Source organism: Gadus chalcogrammus, chromosome 7, assembly GCF_026213295.1.
Source record: "Gadus chalcogrammus isolate NIFS_2021 chromosome 7, NIFS_Gcha_1.0, whole genome shotgun sequence".
NCBI lineage: Eukaryota > Metazoa > Chordata > Actinopteri > Gadiformes > Gadidae > Gadus > Gadus chalcogrammus.
Window position 1 is genome coordinate 29,765,134 of NC_079418.1, and position 19,682 is coordinate 29,784,815.

Sequence of the window (19,682 nt, forward strand, 5' to 3'; positions counted from 1 at the left end):
CAGGAGTGCATGCTGGGATACTGACTTGTGACCGAGGTGCTTGAGGAAGTAGCCCAGGACTTTGAGGGCTTGGACTCTGATGCTCTCGCTCTTGGATGCCAGCAGCTTGCAGATCACCCTGCAAGCAACATCAGGCGCTCCATTACTGTACAATCCAACGCTAAGTGAGAGTGAGAGCAAAGAAATGCAGAAATGAGTTAGAGGATTATTCATCACGACAGGCCAACGAAACACAACGCTTTCGATTAAAACGACACTAAAGCCTTTTGTGTGTGTGTGTGTGTGTGTGTGTGTGTGTGTGTGTGTGTGTGTGTGTGTGTGTGTGTGTGTGTGTGTGTGTGTGTGTGTGTGTGTGTGTGTGTGTGTGTGTGTGTCTGAGTGACTGTGTGTCTGTCTGTCTGGGGTATGTGATTTTTGGTGTGTGTGAGGGTGAATGTGAGAGTGAGTGAGAGTGAGTAAGTATGTTAGAGTGTTTTGTGTGCGTGTGTTTGTGCCCATGTATATTAAGCAAATAAGATAAAAATAACTCGCTTTTTATTTGTAAATGTTAAAATGTTAAAATGGGACCTAAATCATTTCACAATTGTATAGTTGTATGTTTATATTCATATGTTTTGTCAATCTGGTCAACATTGAAGACACTCAGTGTCCCTCCGTGTGACTCGTGTGTGTGTGTCGCGTTGCCCACCTGATGCCGTTGCGCTGGTCGAAGGCAGGGATCATGGAGGCCGGGTGCTCCGACATCAGAGCCACCAGCAACTGGAGCACGTCATGGATGTTCTCATCCTGTCGGCACGGTAACCAGACCAGGGGAGGGAGGGGGAGAGAGGGAGGGAGGGTGGAACAGATCATCAGAGGGAGGCGAGAGAGGTGCGTGTGATTGGGAAAAATTGTAATTGTAACGGGAGGGAAGAACGGAGCAGGGAGAAAGGGAGAGGTTTAGAGAGAGAGAGAGAGAGAGAGAGAGAGAGAGAGAGAGAGAGAGAGAAGTGGAGAGAGAGATAGAGAGAGAGAGAGCGAGAGATAGAGAGAGAGAGAGAGGGAGAAGTGGAGAGAGAGATAGAGAGAGCGAGAGCGAGAGCGAGAGCGAGAGAAAGAGAGAGAGGGAGAGAGAGAGAGAGAGAGAGAGAGAGAGAGAGAGAGAGAGAGAGAGAGAGAGAGAGAGAGAGCAAGAGAGAGAGGGAGAGAGAGAGAGAGAGAGAGAGAGAGAGAGACAGCGAGAGAGAGAGACAGCGAGAGAGAGAGACAGCGAGAGAGAGAGACACACAGAGAGAGAGAGAGAGAGCGAGAGAGAGCGACAGCGAGAGAGAGAGACAGCGAGAGAGAGAGACAGCGAGAGAGAGAGACAGCGAGAGAGAGAGACAGCGAGAGAGAGACACACAGAGAGAGAGGCGGGTCCGATGCAAAGGGAACAGGTGATGCAGGTCTGGAGCGTGAATAGGGAGAGTTGACACAAGGTAATTGCTGCAGAGGAGTGGGCCGCTGCGCCTCGTTGTTATGCTATCCTCCCGGCTGTCACAGCAGCGTGGAGGATGAGCGTTACCGGCAACTGGTTTAAGTGGCGTCGTCATCTACATATACGTTTAGTCGGCGGCTGCAGCACCACTTTTCATCTCTCTCTCTCTCTCTCTCTCTCTCTCTCTCTCTCTCTCTCTCTCTCTCTCTCTCTCTCTCTCTCTCTCTCTCTCTCTCTCTCTCTCTCTCTCTCTCTCTCTCTCTCTCTCTCTCTCTCTCTCTCTCTCTCTCTCTCTCTCTCTCTCTCTCTCGGTTTTTCAAAGGCACCAATTTTCCACCATCTCGCCCTCCCTCACTTCTTTTGTAGCCTCTCCCTGTCATGTCTTATCTCCCCTGCCTGCCATTTTCTCCCAGTGGGTGACAAGTCACATGTTACTGTGTGTGTGTGTGTGTGTGTGTGTGTGTGTGTGTGTGCGCGCCTACACACACGCGTGTGTGTGTGTGTGTGTGTGGGTGGGTGCGGTGTTTACCTCATGCATAGTCAACAGGTAGTTCAGAATACTCTGCAGCTCATCCTCCTTCACACCTCGATCCTGGAGGAAGAGGAAAAAAATAAAATAAACCACAACAGCAGCCCCCCCAAGAGCCAGCGTCACCGGGGCGCCCCCCCCAACAGCAGACACCTCAAACATTTACATTCACATGAAACCGTTTCCTCCACCCTGAGGTGAAGCGGCTCCAGCCACCGCAGCCTTTGAAGCACATAGAGGGAGAGGGAGGGCTGGCTGCATCTCGCGTGTATGCGCCTCTGCTGTGACAAGGACCGGTATTAAAAGCACACACCCACACACTGACAGATAGGCAGGTAGGGAGTGCGTGGCTCGGTCCTCCCCCCCCCCTCCCGTTCGGTGATGCACGCACGTCTACCGGGTGGCAGTTTGTACAAAATAGGTGACAAAGGAAGAGGGGGCCTGTCACGAGGAAGAGTAGGCAGCGTACCTTCAGGATGAGCTGCTTGAGGAACAGGAGCATGAACGCTCGCAGCGAGATGATCTCCTTCTGGGTCGGCCGCGGCCCGTCTGTGAGACACACACACACACACACACACACACACACACACACACACACACACACACACACACACACACACACACACACACACACACACACACACACACACACACACACACACACACACACACACACACACACAGAGACAAGAGATGAGCTGTGGTAATGAACAGGAGGACGTTCACCACTGGTCGGTCACTCTGACTCGAGTTGCATACTGGCGTGTGGAGTAGACGACGTTGCTCTCTGCCAACATTATTCAAAATGATTCGCCACTTAACTTGAAGCAGTGGGCCCCACGCACACAAGCGCATGCTTATTTCCCTCCTTTTCATCTCTCTGTTGTTTCTGACTGTGACGAGTGCGCGTCCAAGTGCCGGCACTCACCACAACAATGAATGAATTGTTCAATGTTAACTCCATGCAAATGCGCGATAACCGGCGAGTGCACACATTCACGGGCCGCTTTCTCTCCGGCGGACGCTAATCAAGTCGAATAAATTAGACGTTTGTTTGGCGGAGAGCTTTAGGCACGCGTGGAGTACACGCACATGTTCAGAACTCACACACACACACACACACACACACACACACACCCACACCCAAACACCCCCCACACACACACAGAAACACGCGAATGTTCAGAACTCACACACACACAGGAGGACGGACTGCGGGGGAAAGTGAGGCAGTCGTGGGGGGGCCCAAGGCAGAGGGGGGGCCCATGGCCAAAAAAAAAAAAAATAATAATAATATATATATATATATATATATATATATATATATATATATATTATTTCGAATTATCCACCAGCCCATAGTGTTAGGAGTCGCACACGGCCACGTTCCCCCCCCCCCCCAACAATTCAGCGCAGGGGGCTAGTAGGGGGAATTCGGGGGGGGGGGGGGGGCATCAGTACCTCTTGTATACAGGGCCCAGGTTTTGGTGCAACGGCCCTGCACACACACACACACCCACCCAAACACCCCCCACACACACACACAGAAACATACACACACTATCATCAAGAGATCCAAAACCTTGTTAAGTACTGCTCAAACGTAACCAGATGTGACGTCTGTACACCTTATAGCCAACCGATCACGTAACGAGGTTAATCAAGTGAATGTCGACCGCGTAAGCAGAAAGGCCGCCGTCAGCCACGCGCGTTAATTAGCCGATTCGCCTTCACCTCAAAACGCCGAAGACAACAGAGACATCACATAAAGACGGCCTCATAGCGTTCCTGCTGAGCGAAAGCCAGACATCTAAATGATGATTTAATAGATTTACGCCCGTGGCCTCTGCCGTCGCTCCTGAGTTACTGCTAAACGCCCGACCTGGAACACCACACCCCAGGAGGCAACGGGCGCCATCTTAAGATTCCCCGCCTCTCCTCCTCCCGACATAAATCTCCCACCGGGGATGGATATTGCACATCCCTTTCAGGATGTCAGGTACGGACGGACGCATCGGAGAGATGAAAGCCTTGCGATAGCCACGCCGATTATCGCAGCGTTATGTGTTTTTGATCCAGGTCAAAGAGACTTTTTTTTGGGGGGGGGTGGGTTCCTCAAGGTGCTGCTTTAAAGGTATATTATACATTTTATACAATCAGGTGCGAGTGTGATTAGCCATTACCAGCCATTTGAAAATCTGCCTCTTCTGACATCACAACTGACCACCTAGATGTGTGCTGGATAGATCAGTCTACCAGCCTACCCAGTGGACTGTAGCAAATGTAATACTAAATGTCGCTCGTCGATCCGTCATACATCTAGGTGGAGAGCCCACTTTTGATGTCAGAAGAAGCCGATTATCAGGTCACCTTTAAAGTCGGTCGTATCCTACTCAAATGCCCGATGGGTTTCCCCCCGCGCGCGCATTTCACGTTGGGTACGTTAAGCTTTACTAAGTCAGGGATAATGCACACAGAGCCGGTCGTTATGGAGGACTAGACCCTGACGGCATGAGGCAGGTCCTGACTCAACCTGAAGGCCTGAGCCTGCTTTAATTACCCGGCTGGTGACTAAATAAATCACCAAAAATCGAATAAGAGAATGTTGCTCCCATTTAAAACATTTAATTAGAAATAGCGTCCATAGCAAAGACCTGTCACTCATGGCGGCGGTCTCCCGTTCAGAAATAACAGACCCTTAGGAGGTCGTGTTTGACCAACCAGTATTCGATCCTACGCTTCTTTCGCAAACGGGGTTAAACAATGACTGCACCACTGACTGTCCAAGTGCCTTTGATGCTGTGCTGCGTCTAACGCATTCAACGTCTTGTTACGTTGGGTTAAGTGTTCTTCCTCAGGCCGTCCGAGGCCATCTCAGCCTCAGGCCGAGGTACGGAGCACCGCGGCGGTCCAGCGCAGACTGACTGCTGAGTGAATCACATTTTTTTACCGACGGCAGTTTACCGTTTTTTGGGAATAGCGAGTGTGTGGGAGGAGGCTTAGCAGGGGCGGCCTTTCAAAGAGAACGCAGTGGGGCAGAAAGACACAGATAGAGTGAGAGCGAGAGCGAGAGCGAGAGAGAAAGAGAGAGAGAGAGAGAGCATGAGCGAGAGAGAGAGGCAGAGGAGCAAGAGCAAGAGAGAGAGAGAGCATGAACGATAGCGAGACAGAGAGGGAGAGGAGCAAGAGCGAGAGAGAGAGAAAGAGAGAGAGAGAGAGAAGCAAGAGCGAGAGCGAGAGAGAGAGAGAGAGAGAGAGAGAGAGAGAGCGAGAGAGAGAGGAGCAAGAGCGAGGGAGAGAGAGCAAGAGCAAGAGCAAGAGAGAGAGAGAGAGAGAGAGAGAGAGAGAGACACAGCGAGAGCCAGCGCCAGAGAGAGAGAGAGAGAGAGAGAGAGAGAGAGAGAGACATCAAGAGTGAGAGAGAGAGATAGAGAGAAACCTACGCATTCAACCATCTCCGGCATGACAATGCAGTTTCAGTGATATTTAATCCCACGCCTTTCCCGCCGTCTCCCCAGGTGACGGTGTGTGCGTGTGTGGGGCGTGCGTGTGTGTGTCTGATTCCATTTTCCCTTTCTTTTGTCATCGGATTGGGACAGTACTTTTCATGGTTTATTCATATCCCGTATGAAAGCTGAACGGGAGCCCGTCGGAGAATCCCGATGAAGCCACTCAACGCCCCGGGCCGCAAGGACGCGGGCCCGCCCCCATCGATCAGCCGCGGCCCAGCGCGCACGCTTGCACGTCAACATCTGCTGTGTGCGCCGGTCACACGTCGTTACTCACGCGAGTCACGGTGGACGCGGTTAAACCCACGGGGCTATACCGGCGAGTCACGCTCAGTCCGGTGGCTTTCGCTTGGCGTGAGCGCATGAGTGTGCATGAGTGTGTGAGTGTGTGAGTGTGTGAGTGTGTGAGTGTGTGTGTGTGCGTTGCGCAAGGCGAAAGGTTAGGCTTAGGGAGGGAAGAGAGGGAGGGAGGGGCGGGAGGAAAGAGGGGGAGGAGATTCAACCACTGGAATCAAATCAAAGCGCTCGCTCGCGATCGGCTCGAACCGTCGGTCCTTTGAAGCAGCGTGTCGAAAGCAGGGCTTTTTTTTTTTCTGGGCTGAGGGGGAATCCAACGCGTTAAAAATATATGAGTACCCCTACTGGGTCGTTTTGTTTTTGTCTTCAGGAAAGATCAGATTCATAAATAAAGATGTGGCTCATCAATGCAAATCACACACACTCTCTGTGGTAGAGTGCGGCCGAGGGCGGACTTCAGAACCACAACGAGCTCATCCGTTTTGCCTTTGTCCCGCCATTAGCTCGTCGCTGGCGCTAATTACCGCCAGTTCCAGCAGCACTTCTATTAGCACTACAGCCAGCGAGGCAAACAGCATCCACGTCCACGCACAGAAGGGGAGGCCGCCAGACTTTGATTAAAAATTCCAAAGGCTCCCTTAGATCCATCAATCACGTCGCTGTTGCCATGGCAACCGGGGGAAGCGTATCCTGAGCCCAGAGCCGGGGGAGGGGGGGAGTCGGTTCGCCAAAGAGGAGGAGGGTTGATTAATTTCGAGAGCTTGCTCACAAATGTATTACCTTAATTGACGTGCGGGCTGAGCGGTTGTTTTAACATGGCACTGCTGTGATTCAGTGGATCGCCGTTTCAATAAAACATATATCCTATATACGCGCATGGTGATAACGCGGCAAGCACGCGCGACGGTTAAACGCACTGTTACTAACATGTTATTCAGCGTCTTTCTTTTGATCCTCCCAAAAAACATCCTGTGTGAGCTTACTAGTGTACGTTTCCATCTCCGAACTACAGCATTAACCTTTCTGATTAGGTCTCTGAATAACAGCTACGGCTCTGGCGCGGCTGACACATATAATCCCTCAGGCCCGTATACTCTCCTCTCAAGTACGGATGCCGTCAAGGCCTTCTCGTGACAACGAAGGCTTAGCAGTCAATAAATAAGGTGTAGAAGGAGCAGAATGGGAGAGGAGTGGTAATAATAGAGTATTACACGGACCCCTGAACAAAATTCCACATCGACGCATGGATGGAAACAGGGCTGGGCTACTTTTTCCACGCTGAGAGGAAAGCTACTTCAAGACGAAAAAGGCTTTCAGGTTTCTGATGTTGCCCCTCTCTCTCTCTCTCTCTCTCTCTCTCTCTCTCTCTCTCTCTCTCTCTCTCTCTCTCTCTCTCTCTCTCTCCGACCTTCCATTTTGTTTCTTCTTAATTTATGCCAAACTGACATCCAAGTCCAGCAGAGTTGTTTGGTCGGTGTGTGTCTATATATAGATACAGATGTAGACACACTGAATAAAGCAATGAATAAAATTATAATAATTACTTTAATTACACTTCCCATACATAATTACCCTATAGATTGTGTGAAGGTTCACTTCTGTTTGTGTTCGTTTGTTTGTATGCAGCTTCAAATTATGCGTGCGTGCATGTCTGTATGTGTGTTTGTGTGAGTGTGCGTGTCTATGTGTCTTCATGCATGTTGGTTTGTGTGTCTGTATATGCGTGTCTGTACGCGTGTTTGTGTGTGTCTGCATGTATGTGTGTGTGTCTGTATGTCTGTGTGCGTGACTGTATGTGTGCGTGACTGTATGTGTGATTGTGTGTCTGTGTGAGTGTGTGTCTGTGTGTGTGAGTGTGTGTCTGTGTGTGTGTCTGTATGTGTGTGTCTGTGTGTGTGTCTATATGCGTGTGAGTGTGCGTGTCTGTATGTGTGAGTGTGTGTCTCTCTTTGTTTGTGTCTGTCTGTCTGTCTGTCTGTTGGTCTGTTTGTCTGTCTGTCTCTATGTGTGTGGTGTGTGTGTCTGTCTCTATGTGTGTGTGTGTGTGTGTGTGTCTGTCTCTATGCGTGCGTGCGTGCGTGCGTGCGTGCGTGCCTGTGTGCGTACCGAGGCCCTTGGGCGTGATGCCACTACACTCCAGGGGGCTGCAGGCCCAGTAGTAGTACTTGAGCGTGTGCATGAGCTGCAGCACCGTGCCCACGCGCCGGATGGTCGTGTAGATGGTCGCCGTGCCGATGAACTCTGACGACAGGTATGTGTACAGGGAGAGCTGGACCTGCGTGCCAAAACACACACACACACACACACACACACACACACACACACACACACACACACACACACACACACACACACACACACACACACACACACACACACACACACACACACACACACACAGACACACAGAAGAGCAAACATCCAAATATTAACACATGGAAACGTACCAAGTCATATCCAGATAATACAAAAACACAGAAAGCAATGTAAACCGTTTATGAATGCATATGTAACATCCATGCACACACACACACAAACACACGCAGACACATGCACACACACACACAAACACACTCATTCACACAAACCTCCCTGGACACACAGACACAAACACACACCCACACGAAAACACACACACACACACACATTTAAAAAGAGTGGCCAAATCAAACGTCCACTGAGCGCAGGCCTCCACCACCTCGTTCGCCTTAATCTCGCCCTAATCAAGGAACAGTGTTAACGGGCTCAGCGTTTACCGAGGCTCCATTCAGCGGCCCAGCCCCGGAGAGGCGTCCGCATCTAATCGCCGGAATTAAGGAGAAGCGGCCACGGGACCCCGAGCCAGCGCGGTACCACGCCGGGAAGAACGGAGAGGGCAGGGGGCCGTCTTCAATGGCCTTGATTACATCACAAGGACTTCCTGGGCACGGCGAGGTCCCACCGACCGAATCTGGCGGGCAACGCTGGAACGCCACCAGGGCTGTGGGTCACTGGGCATGAGAGGCGGCGTGAAGACGGGGGCGCACAGAGGAGAGCTGTTCATCTTCATTCGGGCCCGGGCCGCCTGGCTCAACGCGCTCCGACACATTAACCCAAACGGGCGACAGGGTGCTGACCACCTTTTTGCGTGAGGCGCGCAGGACAAAAGCCAAGAATGCGAGAATGAGGTTTGATGATTGTTTTGTCTGGGAGCCAAGAGAAAACAGTAAAAGTCTGTGATTAGGCTTTTACTGTGCTGGGGGGGGGGGGGGTTGTTTTTTTTGTTGCCGAAATCAACGTGAATTAATTAGCGATTGATAAGACTCTTAGAGGTGGATTTGCATGGTCAGGGCAGGGGGGAGTACAGGAACTATAATGAGGCCCAGTCAGGGAAGGAATCTGGAGGAGAAATGAGATTAAAAGATTACATCATGTTCGGGCTGACTGTGATTGCCTCGTTTGGTTTACATGCAGCCTGCATTCCACGACCCCGCAGTGACCCCTGACCTATCCCTGACTCTGTGTGCCTTCCTTCTTCCATTTTGTGGGCCCCTCATTATTTTAGGGGGGGGGGGGGGCTTGGTGGTGTGAACTGTCTTCTGAACTCTGGGGGGGTTCTGCGAAGACCTTCAACGCTCTGGGTTTAATAAACTTAACTGGATGCGGTGGTAAATCCAAGGGAGTTAACCGCAGTCAAACTGTGACGGGCCATTACATCGCCGGGATCAAGGGGGAGCAGAAAGCCTTCTCCCAGTATCCTCTGGTTACCGGCCACCAGCCTCCCAGTGCGTCAGACTCTATCCGTCCGATGGCGGAGGGTTACCTAAGGTCAACCTGGCTCAGTGGGAACACTGAGGTCAACTATCAAGAGACTCTCTCTCTCTCTGTCCCTCCCTCTCCATCCCTCCCTCTCTCTCGGATGCGGCAGCAGCAGCTGCCAGGTTGTGTTTTCTCCAATCCCGGCTCAGCAAAGCCCTGGAGACTCGCACCGTTTCCCCCCCCCCCCCCCCCAGGAGCCAATCACGGCGCAGGGGCACAGGGGAGGAGACAGGGAGGCAGGAAGTGAGGAAAATAATTGAAGTACGGAACTGACGGACCCAGCAGGGATGCCACTTATACTCACATCTAGTTCAGAGCGAGAGAGACAGGGAGAGAGACTTACAGAGAGAGAGAAGGAAAGAGTGAGCTGAGGAATGGAATGGTGAGACAGACACATAGATAGATACATGGATAGATATATAAAGACTATAAGGGATAGAGCAAGACAGATAGATAAAAAGATTGATGGATATAGATAGTTGGATAGATAGACTGAGATGGATAGATAGATAGATAGATAGATAGATAGATAGATAGATAGATAGATAGATAGATAGATAGATAGATAGATAGATAGATAGATAGATAGATAGATAGATAGATAGATAGACTGAGACAGACAGACAGACAGACAGACAGACAGACAGACAGACAGACAGACAGACAGACAGACAGACAGACAGACAGACAGACAGACAGACAGACAGATAGATAGATAGATAGACTGAGATAGATAGACTGAGACAGACAGACAGACAGACAGACAGACAGACAGACAGACAGACAGACAGACAGACAGACAGACAGACAGACAGACAGACAGACAGACAGACAGACAGACAGACAGACAGACATACATAGACAGACAGATAGATGGATTGAAAATGCTCAAAGCCCACCGTGCCACATAAACCCTATCTTTGTTACATTATGAATTGTGTTCTCACCCCACCCGCTGATGTATATTATGTCTATTATATATATCTTATCGTAAGGACCAGCCTCTTAGGGTACCTTCAAAGGCACTTTCGATCCCATTAATTTGTTTTACTACCATTATTTCATATGTATTACTGTAAAACTGTAGCCACGGCTAACCGGAGAGCTATCTTTAAGCTTGAATAGCATCGGAACGACGAGGAATGGCATTCACTAGGCCGCTGTCAGTTGGCGAGCTGTCAGTGGACTCGTTTCGATCCCATTCTGCTGCTTTAAAACCAAAACGTCTGCCATGGAACGTAGACCAGTGGAGCCGCACAACTGGTCGTGAAAACCAGTATAAACTGTTGTGACTGATGCGAGGGTATTTATAGTTAATCTAAATCCTAGTCTGCATACCTGATGATTCAACCAAAGTAAAGTTTTCCGAGTGATACGACCGTGAAGCTCTGCGACTGCGTATAACGGTTGATATTGTATGCTAGGATTCTGCATTTAGACAATAGGTCTTTCATGGAATACATGTCCTGGCCTTGAGGGAGAATGGCATTGTTTCCTTCTTCCCTCCTCTGTGTCTGACAGGAACTCCCCCGACAGATCTCTCCTTCATACTAAGAGAATTCAGAATATGGCCTGTTTCAGTCCATCTCTCTCCGCGTCGTTCTACATGCTCTCCCCTTTCCTCTCTGTTCATAACCCAGAATTTCCCCCGGTGAGGTACACAGAGTTCTGCCTCCCATCTCCAAAGGAAATTTGAAAACATTTACAGACAATGATATACACACACAGACTTTCACACTCAGAACTATACCATGGTAGTATCCTTAGAGACACGATGCACGCACACACGCGCACACACACACACACACACACACACGCACACAGAAGCACAATCACGCACACAAACCCACATACGCACACACACTAAAACTATACCAAAGTGGTACCCACATAGGCACGATGCACACACAAACACACACACACACACACACACACACACACACACATACAGACACAATCAAAACTATCCAAAGTGGTACCCACTCACAAAGGCACACGTGCACACTCGCACACACTCAAGCACACACACACACAGAAGCACAAACACGCACACAAACCCACGCACGCACACACACGAAAACTTTACCAAAGTGGTACCCACACAGGCACGATGCACACAAGTGCACACGTCACACACACACACACACACACACACACACACACACACACACACACACACACACACACACACACACACACACACACACACACACACACACACACACACACACACACACACACACAAGGAGCAGAGGTGGAGGTGCTGGGGGTGATGGTGGTGGTGCAGGGTTGTAGGTGGGTGGGGTGGCTGACCTTGGCGGGGGTGTGGATCCAGATGGCGGCGTTGAACAGGACGTGGTCGCACAGCTGCTTGAGCAGCGGCGCGCCGTGGGGCAGGCCGTCCAGGTACTTGGCGAAGGACAGGAACTGCTCCAGCACCGCCCTGGTGATGTGCACCCGGGACGACTGGAGGGGGGGGCGGGCCACAGGAAGTGACAACAGGAAGTGACGTCACTAGACAACCGGCAACTCTTTCACGCCAACTACAAAAAACGCTTTTGTTTAAACGAGACGAACGTTATTGTCTTGTGACTCATTTTTATTGTTCTTATTGGTTATCATTTATTGGGTTATATATTTATTATTAATGTGTTTGATTATTGTTATAGATATTTTTTACTTTATAGGACGTAAAGGAATTAGTTTTACGAATTTAGCCTATTTGGTTTGGACAAAGTTCGCCAGTGTAGGTGGAAGATGCTGATTTGTGCTGAGTGAGATTACATTAGAGCCTGTGGAGTTGTGACAAAGTGCTTTCAATATTAAACCGTACTGCCGGACGGTTTCACATATTTAATATCCAAAAGCACTTTAAAGAGAGCTTGTAGATTTTCTATATCGGGGTCTGCCTTTGCCCGTCTGGCTTTTCAAAGGGATCTCTCGCAGTCAAATCAAAGTGACACAGAATTACTTACGATTACCACGCTGCCTATTTCAATATCATTTATTAGCCGGGCCACTAAACTGTTTGTCAATCATTTAAAGGCTTCTCATCTCCGCATCAACATAACGAAACCTTCCTGAAAATCATCCACGTAGCAAAAAACTAAACATCCGACCAAGAGCCTCGCAGAGAGAAGGAAACATAGAAATATCTAACGAGAACGTATAACATGGAATAAAATGTACTCTATTATTCATCCGAGACAGGGAATTAGGGTGTCCGAACAGAAAGTACTCGATGGAATAAGAATGAAACGAAAAAGGTCAAGCATTTAAATATTCTTTACAAACCGACCAAAGAAATACAGAAGATATACTGCATACACAATGGCCCAATCCCATTTCTACCCCTTACCCCTCCCCCTTGTTTTGAAGGGGTAAGGGGAAGGGGGAAGGGGTAGAAATGGGATTGGGCCAGTAAGACAAGTAGAATCACAGCTTCAGGCATGAGACGGAAGCTGAGTTATAGAAGCGGAGTTCCTTTGGGAGCTCCGGTGTTAAGATGTAAAGGAACAGCCATCCCTGCAGGCAGACACGGACCTTCTCCAGGAGGTAGCCAATCACGAGGAAGCCTTTCCCTCCCAGCATCTGCTCCTGCATGGCCACCGAGCTCTTCAGAAGCTCCACCAGGAAGGCTAGCAATGTAGCACTGTAGCACACACATACACACACACACAGACACACACACGCGCGCACACACACACATACGCACATACAGACAAACCCACGCACACACGCAAACAGTAAATTAGCGTTTTGTTTTCTCATTCCTGTATTCGGTTAGATTTGCTGTCCACTTTCTGTATCAAAATGATTGTTCCCCCGATCGGCACAGAGCACTATGTGTTGACAAACGGCCAAATCAGGGGCTTCATTTCCATATTTCATTCCCTTCCATAAGCTGTGCTCTGCACCGCTTGGCCCGTTTGGGTTAGCTTAATTAACTCAAGGCTAGCACTAACTAGACAGTGTTTGGTTAGCTAAATTAGCTCAAGGCTAGCGCTAACTAGACAGTGTCTGGTTAGCTTAATTAGCTCGATGCTAGCGCTAATTAGACAGTGTTTTGTTAGCTTAATTAGCTCAATGCTAGCGCTAATTAGACAGTGTTTTGTTTGCTAAATTTGCTCGATGCTAGCGCTAACTAGACAGTGTTTGGTAAGCTTAATTAACTCGATGCTAGCGTTAACTAGACAGTATTTGGTAAGCTTAATTAGCTTGATGCTAGCGCTAACTAGACAGTGTTTGGTAAGCTTAATTAGCTCGATGCTAGTGCTAACTAGACAGTGTGTGGTTTGCTTAATTAGCTCGATGCTAGCGCTAACTAGACAGGATTTGGTAAGCTTAATTAGCTTGATGCTAGCGCTAACTAGACAGTGTTTGGTAAGCTTAATTAGCTAGATGCTAGCGCTAACTAGACAGTGTGTGGTTCGCTTAATTAGCTCGATGCTAGCAGTAACGAGACGGTGCTGGGGCTGACCAGACGCTGGTGTCCACGGAGCTGTCGTTGAGCTGCCGGTAGTCCAGCTGGGAGAACAGGGGAAACAGGACCTGGATGCCCCCGATGGAGTGGATGGCACTGTGGATGGAGTGGGTCACGATGGCCTTCACGTCCTGGGGAACCACACACACACCCACCCACACCCACACCCACACACACACACACACACATGCGCACATGCACAGACACACAATGACACATATACACACAAAAATAAACAATGACACAGGCACACACACTCACAATCACAAACACATACATATACACTCACACACACACACACACACACACACACACACACACACACACACACACACACACACACACACACAAACACAAGGCAGTGTGTCAGTGAGCTTTGTTTGTGAGCATCAGGGCATCAGCATGCACGCCCACAAGCACACTACCTCACACCAGCCTTGTCCTTGAACAGGTGAACATCTTGACTTTAAGGTTGCATTACCATTAAACCGTCTGATACGTCCTCTGATCACAGTGGATGCTCTGGTTCTCATGTCCACATTAAAAGCTATTTTTCTCCCTGTCCCAAAACGCCTGATGTATGTTATTTTGTTAAAAGGAGCTATATAACACGAAGGAAACACACCAAGTCGAATCGCTGGTGTTCCCGACAACACTGCTGCAGCCAGGATGCTCTCCTTTGAAATGTGTTATGATTCACTATTCTCCAAGTACCCCGGGTTGCCAAATATGAAACATATTGGCACACAAATCAAATAATAATAATAACTTTACCACATTTTTTTCAGACACAGGAAACAAAGTCCCTCACAGCAGTCAATACAGACCCCCAAACAGGAAACACATCACCCGATATAAAGGTATCACACTGCCTCACAGCAGCAATTACAAAACGCACACACAGGTAAAATACCACACAACAAAGGTTCCTGAACAAATTTGTCCAAAGAGGTTAAATGCGATGGGGACCAGACTTTGCAAGCCTCAACTTCTCTGGCAGATCGATCAAAAGTCTCGGGAACAGCAAAAAAACGCAAAGGCCTTGTCGTCCGCTGTGGTTGTGAGCCTAGACTGTGGACTGGCATGCCACTCCCTATCAATGGACGTCAGTCTGCGTCAAGACTCATAGGATAGAAGACCAGAACTATAGGGAGGGGCCAGCCAATGCCTGGCCTTAAAACTAGTAAAAATAATTAAACTAAAATAATCTGCTGAAAAAGGGGGGATACGGTTAAAGTTTCAGATTGGAGTAATAGCTGAGGTGCAGCATTTTGGACTAACTGAATGCGGTGGTTTGATTTCTGAATATGACAGGCATACAGGGGGCTGCCATCGTCAAGGCAGAAGGAAATACACGCATGGATGAGTTTCTCCGGATTTTTTTTGGGAGGGGGAAATGAAAGACCTGACCGTGGCTGTATTTCTCGAATGATAGAAATATGAAATAGGATACACGAGTTCTCCAAGTTTTTTTTACGAGTTCTCTCTGCCTTAAACCAAGTACAATGATGTCAGTTTTTGGATGGTTTAATTGGCAAAGGTTGCCAGACATCCAGTATTTTATTACACTTGTGGAGGGCTGCTATATTAGACTGGACACCGGCCCAAATGTAAAGCTGTGTGTCATCGCGTGACAGTGAAACTGGACGTTATATCTGCAGATGATGACACCGAGAGGGAGCCTATGGATGGAGAGAAAAAAGGGACCTAGAATTGAACCCTGTGGGACCCCATGGAATATGTCTGTGGGGAGTGGAAAACTGAGCCCGCCATTGCCATAGAGAGGCATCTAATAAATAAGCAGGACCAGAACTAGTTAAAGGACACATCACTGATACCTGCCTGCCTTTCCTGTCAGTTAATGATTAAGTTATGATCGACGGTGTTGAGGGCAGCTGTGATGTCCAAAATAACTAAGATGGAGAACTCCCCAGCATCTCCATTAAGCAGGAGTTCATTACACACTGTCTAAATGGCGGCCTCATTCTCCCTCTCTCTGTGGAGGGATCCAAAGCCAGATTGGAATATTTCAAAAAAAAATATTATTTGTCAGATGGGCTACTTATTTGGCAGCAAATTTTTTGGGAGCTTTTTCTATGATCTTGGATGAAAATGGAGGTTATCAGTCAGGTCTGTAATTATTCAGAGGGAAGGGATCTAAATATATCTTTTTTAAAGGAGAAGTTAGACTAAAACAGTTTTTAATTAAGTAATGAAAAGAGGTCAAACAGCCATCACATCCTCGGGGCATGTTGATGACTTAACTTGGCTAACCATATCATTGAGAGCTGATAGGCACTAATGTAAAAAAAAGTAAGGATAAAACATTAAATTATCTGTGAGCTAAGGGCTCTAAGGTATATATGAAGTGTGAGGCTTCTGAGATGTAAGCAAACATTTGAAACTTGGTGGCAGAGGTCTGATGATGCAGCTAAGTTAAAGTTGGGGGGGGGGGGATATCAACAATCCAGTCAAGTGTTTAGACAGTACTTTTGGATTATGTGCATTCTGAGGGATCAGGGTAGAAAGTAAGTATCTAGTGCACCATTAACTGTAGCATTGTATTGTAGCCAGCTCGCTCCTGGCATTGCCATTAGCCACCGTCATTAAAACGCATTAAAACTGTCTCTGGTTCTCTAACACACGCTCATGTAAACACACTGAATCCACCACTCAAATGCTTTAACTCACTCACGCCACTTCATCACAACCCCTTGCTAGCCTTTTAACAATGAGCAAATAGATGGGTTGAACATTGTGCAATTCTTTGTTTAAACTATAGCCAGGAATAAAGCTATTCAAGAAAGTCACACAAGCGCTTTTAAGGGGACAGATGGGGACAGGCATAAAATAAAATAAAACATTGCAACCTGTTCGTTGAATGTTTATTAAATTACCGAGACACTATAATTGGTAAGTAGAGCTTTCTGGTTTCATTTGGCCTCGTTTAAACATTGATATAGCTGCCAAATACGTTGATTATTATACACTAAACCTTGATTACAGTGGGAGTGTACCATGATGGCTGGACACGACGCTACGTGACGCTAAGTGTCTAGCAGGGGGTACGTGTGCGCTGGTGACTGGACTGGACTCAAGGAACGGGAAAACAGGAAACAGAATTGCAGAAGAACGTGTGGTTTATTCGTTTTCAGAGATTGAGAGTCTAAAGGAATCTCAATTGTTCCTTATTTTTGGGCATTTAATTTTGAAACCCCTGGTGGATTAATTTTTGTTTGAACTGAATTTATTTTCCAATTATAATAATTGTTTTATTGACTGCTACTAAAACGCTGTGTTGTGTATTTCACAGCTATCTGTTTTGGTTAATAGCAAAACGGTTTACTATGGTTTATTGATCTGCCCCGCACACGTTGACCGGTGGCTAGACTATTCTGCTCACCCTCATCATTACCAGGCTATGTTCTGACTGGGTTAGGGTTAGATCAGCTCCTTCATTCACTCATCATTCACCAAGAGCTTGCAGTTCCTTCATTTGTCTTCTGTTATTCGTGCCTCTCTCTTCGAAGAATGGACGGGGTCATTTTAAGCACAAGGGGACTTTGAAACGGGTTCTGATCGGGTCAACAGAAGCCCAAGTGGCTGAGCAGAGGTTCTTCTGGTTGTTCTAGAGAGTTCACCAGAACGCCAGCTTCAGGCGAGGGGGGCAGCTCGGGCAGGGGCCAAAATGCTTTTGGAGGTTTAGTTTGAGTTAATGATGCGCGAGCAAACAGAGGCCCACCGGACTTTATGGGGACGGTGAAGAATACAAATTAAACACAGTGCTAAGACGGTCAAATACACCGATTTAATAAGTTCCGTACTGCTGATTTCAGGCCTTATGAAAAAGCAGAGCGAGAAAATGGCCTTTATGATTGGCCCATCAAACCACAGGCTGCGGCCAGCGATGAAGCAAGCAAACTGGATCAACGGAGATTATACCAGCTTCTACCCGACCTAAAAAGCCTTGTGCTCTTTCAAAATAAACTCCATGACCAAAGCCGCGCTCCAACATTGGTTAATCTTGGGAGTTGCGCTGGAAAGATGGAGACGGTTTAGAGTCCAGAAGGATATCACGCCCGATGCCAAATCAGCAGGATTATCTTTTGCAAACAATAAATAAATGGAAACGTACACATTAGCTGATAAATTTAGAGAGTAGCACTCAATGTCGCTTATCATTGTCAAAATAGAACAACAAAATAAGAAGTGCCCTTCTTAAAGTATAACGTTGTGCTCGGCTCGTCCTGCGCTTGTGTTCGAACAGTTTACTCAACCTGGCGACCCATGTGGAGTAGGCGGAGGCTAGGGGTGTGCACGGGTACACGTGTGCACGTTTAACCGGTTAGTAAATCATAACCGTTTAGGAAAAATAAGTAAACGAAAACCGTAAAAAAAACCGCAACTGCAAATTAACCGCACGGAGATAACCATGGCAACCGGACAAACAAATGTTCTTTTTGCGATCATTCTGCTTGCGCTTCCGCCGTGTTGATAAAAAATAATCCCCCTATAGCGCGACTGCGGTTAACTTTAAAAAAATAATACTTTTTTTCATTAATAAACAAAACGGTTAACAGTGTGCACGAAAAAAAAGAAAAGGGGTTGTGTAACCGTTCACAATTTTTTGTAACCGTTCAAACCCCTAGCGGAGGCAACTCTCTCCAATATTGTGATTCTGGACCGCAGTACCCACCTCTAGGGGTGTCAATAACACAAATCACATAATGCACCTTTAAAAGAGCTAATAACTAAAGCAAATATTTGAATGCGGAAATACAAAAAAACAATCATTAACAATATCTCCCAGCCCTACGGACAACGTTACGATCGGACGAAGCTGTGGGATTCCCGTCGTCCGATCATGTAAAGTGTGACCCCTCTTAGCGTCCGAAAGGGACAACAAGAACCAGAGAGAAAGGGCTGACCTGGAGCATGAGGGCGTGCGGCGAGTGGACGAAGATGGAGGCGTTCTCGCGGGGCGAGGACTCCAGGCACAGCTGTGCGTCCGTGGCCTTGGCGTTGTAGGTGAAGGAGATGGAGTTGGCCAGCTTGCTGTCGTACAGCACCTGCTTGTGGTGTTCCGCCAGGTGGATGTCGCTCTCCGACTTGAACTTGAAGGTGCTCTGTGGGGGAGAGACAAAGAAATGGAACATGTAGCACATTAGCATCGCGTAGCGTCTTATCCTAGCTATCTTTGCTGTATACAGGGAATGGGTTAACCTAACGATTGTTAGTTCTTGGCACTTGGTTCTATAAACATCCTTACTGTACCGATATAAATATATTGTTGTTTCTCTTTCTTCTGACAAATGTACCTATTGTAAGTCACTTTGGATAAAAAGCGTCTGCTAAATGCCCTCAGTGTAAATATAAATGTACTAATGATAATACTGCATTCGGTTGACATAATCAGCCTCTATGAGTCTCTATGAGCCTACATACATACGAGGGTATATGTATGTATGTATACATACATACATACATACATACATACATACATACATACATAAATATGAGTAACATACGAGGGCTGACCATTAACAACGCCTCTGACCCTGTCCTGAACAGTGGAAGGTTATCAAACCGGAGATACAGTGTTCCACCTGT

The 19,682-nt window shown here is 47.8% G+C and overlaps 1 protein-coding gene across 1 annotated transcript in view; it reads right to left on the bottom strand.

Annotated features, from left to right (window-relative positions):
* The window catches only part of LOC130386131 (neurobeachin-like), an 83,913-nt gene that overhangs the window by 14,192 nt on the left and 50,039 nt on the right, over positions 1-19,682 (bottom strand). The window contains exons 9-17 of the mRNA XM_056594908.1: positions 19,001-19,198; positions 14,070-14,203; positions 13,133-13,241; positions 11,903-12,055; positions 7,898-8,066; positions 2,455-2,534; positions 1,986-2,048; positions 689-786; positions 26-118 (exon numbers count right to left, since the gene is read on the bottom strand). Of these exons, the coding sequence (XP_056450883.1) occupies positions 26-118; positions 689-786; positions 1,986-2,048; positions 2,455-2,534; positions 7,898-8,066; positions 11,903-12,055; positions 13,133-13,241; positions 14,070-14,203; positions 19,001-19,198 (1,097 nt within the window). The remainder of the gene's footprint in view (positions 1-25; positions 119-688; positions 787-1,985; positions 2,049-2,454; positions 2,535-7,897; positions 8,067-11,902; positions 12,056-13,132; positions 13,242-14,069; positions 14,204-19,000; positions 19,199-19,682) is intronic.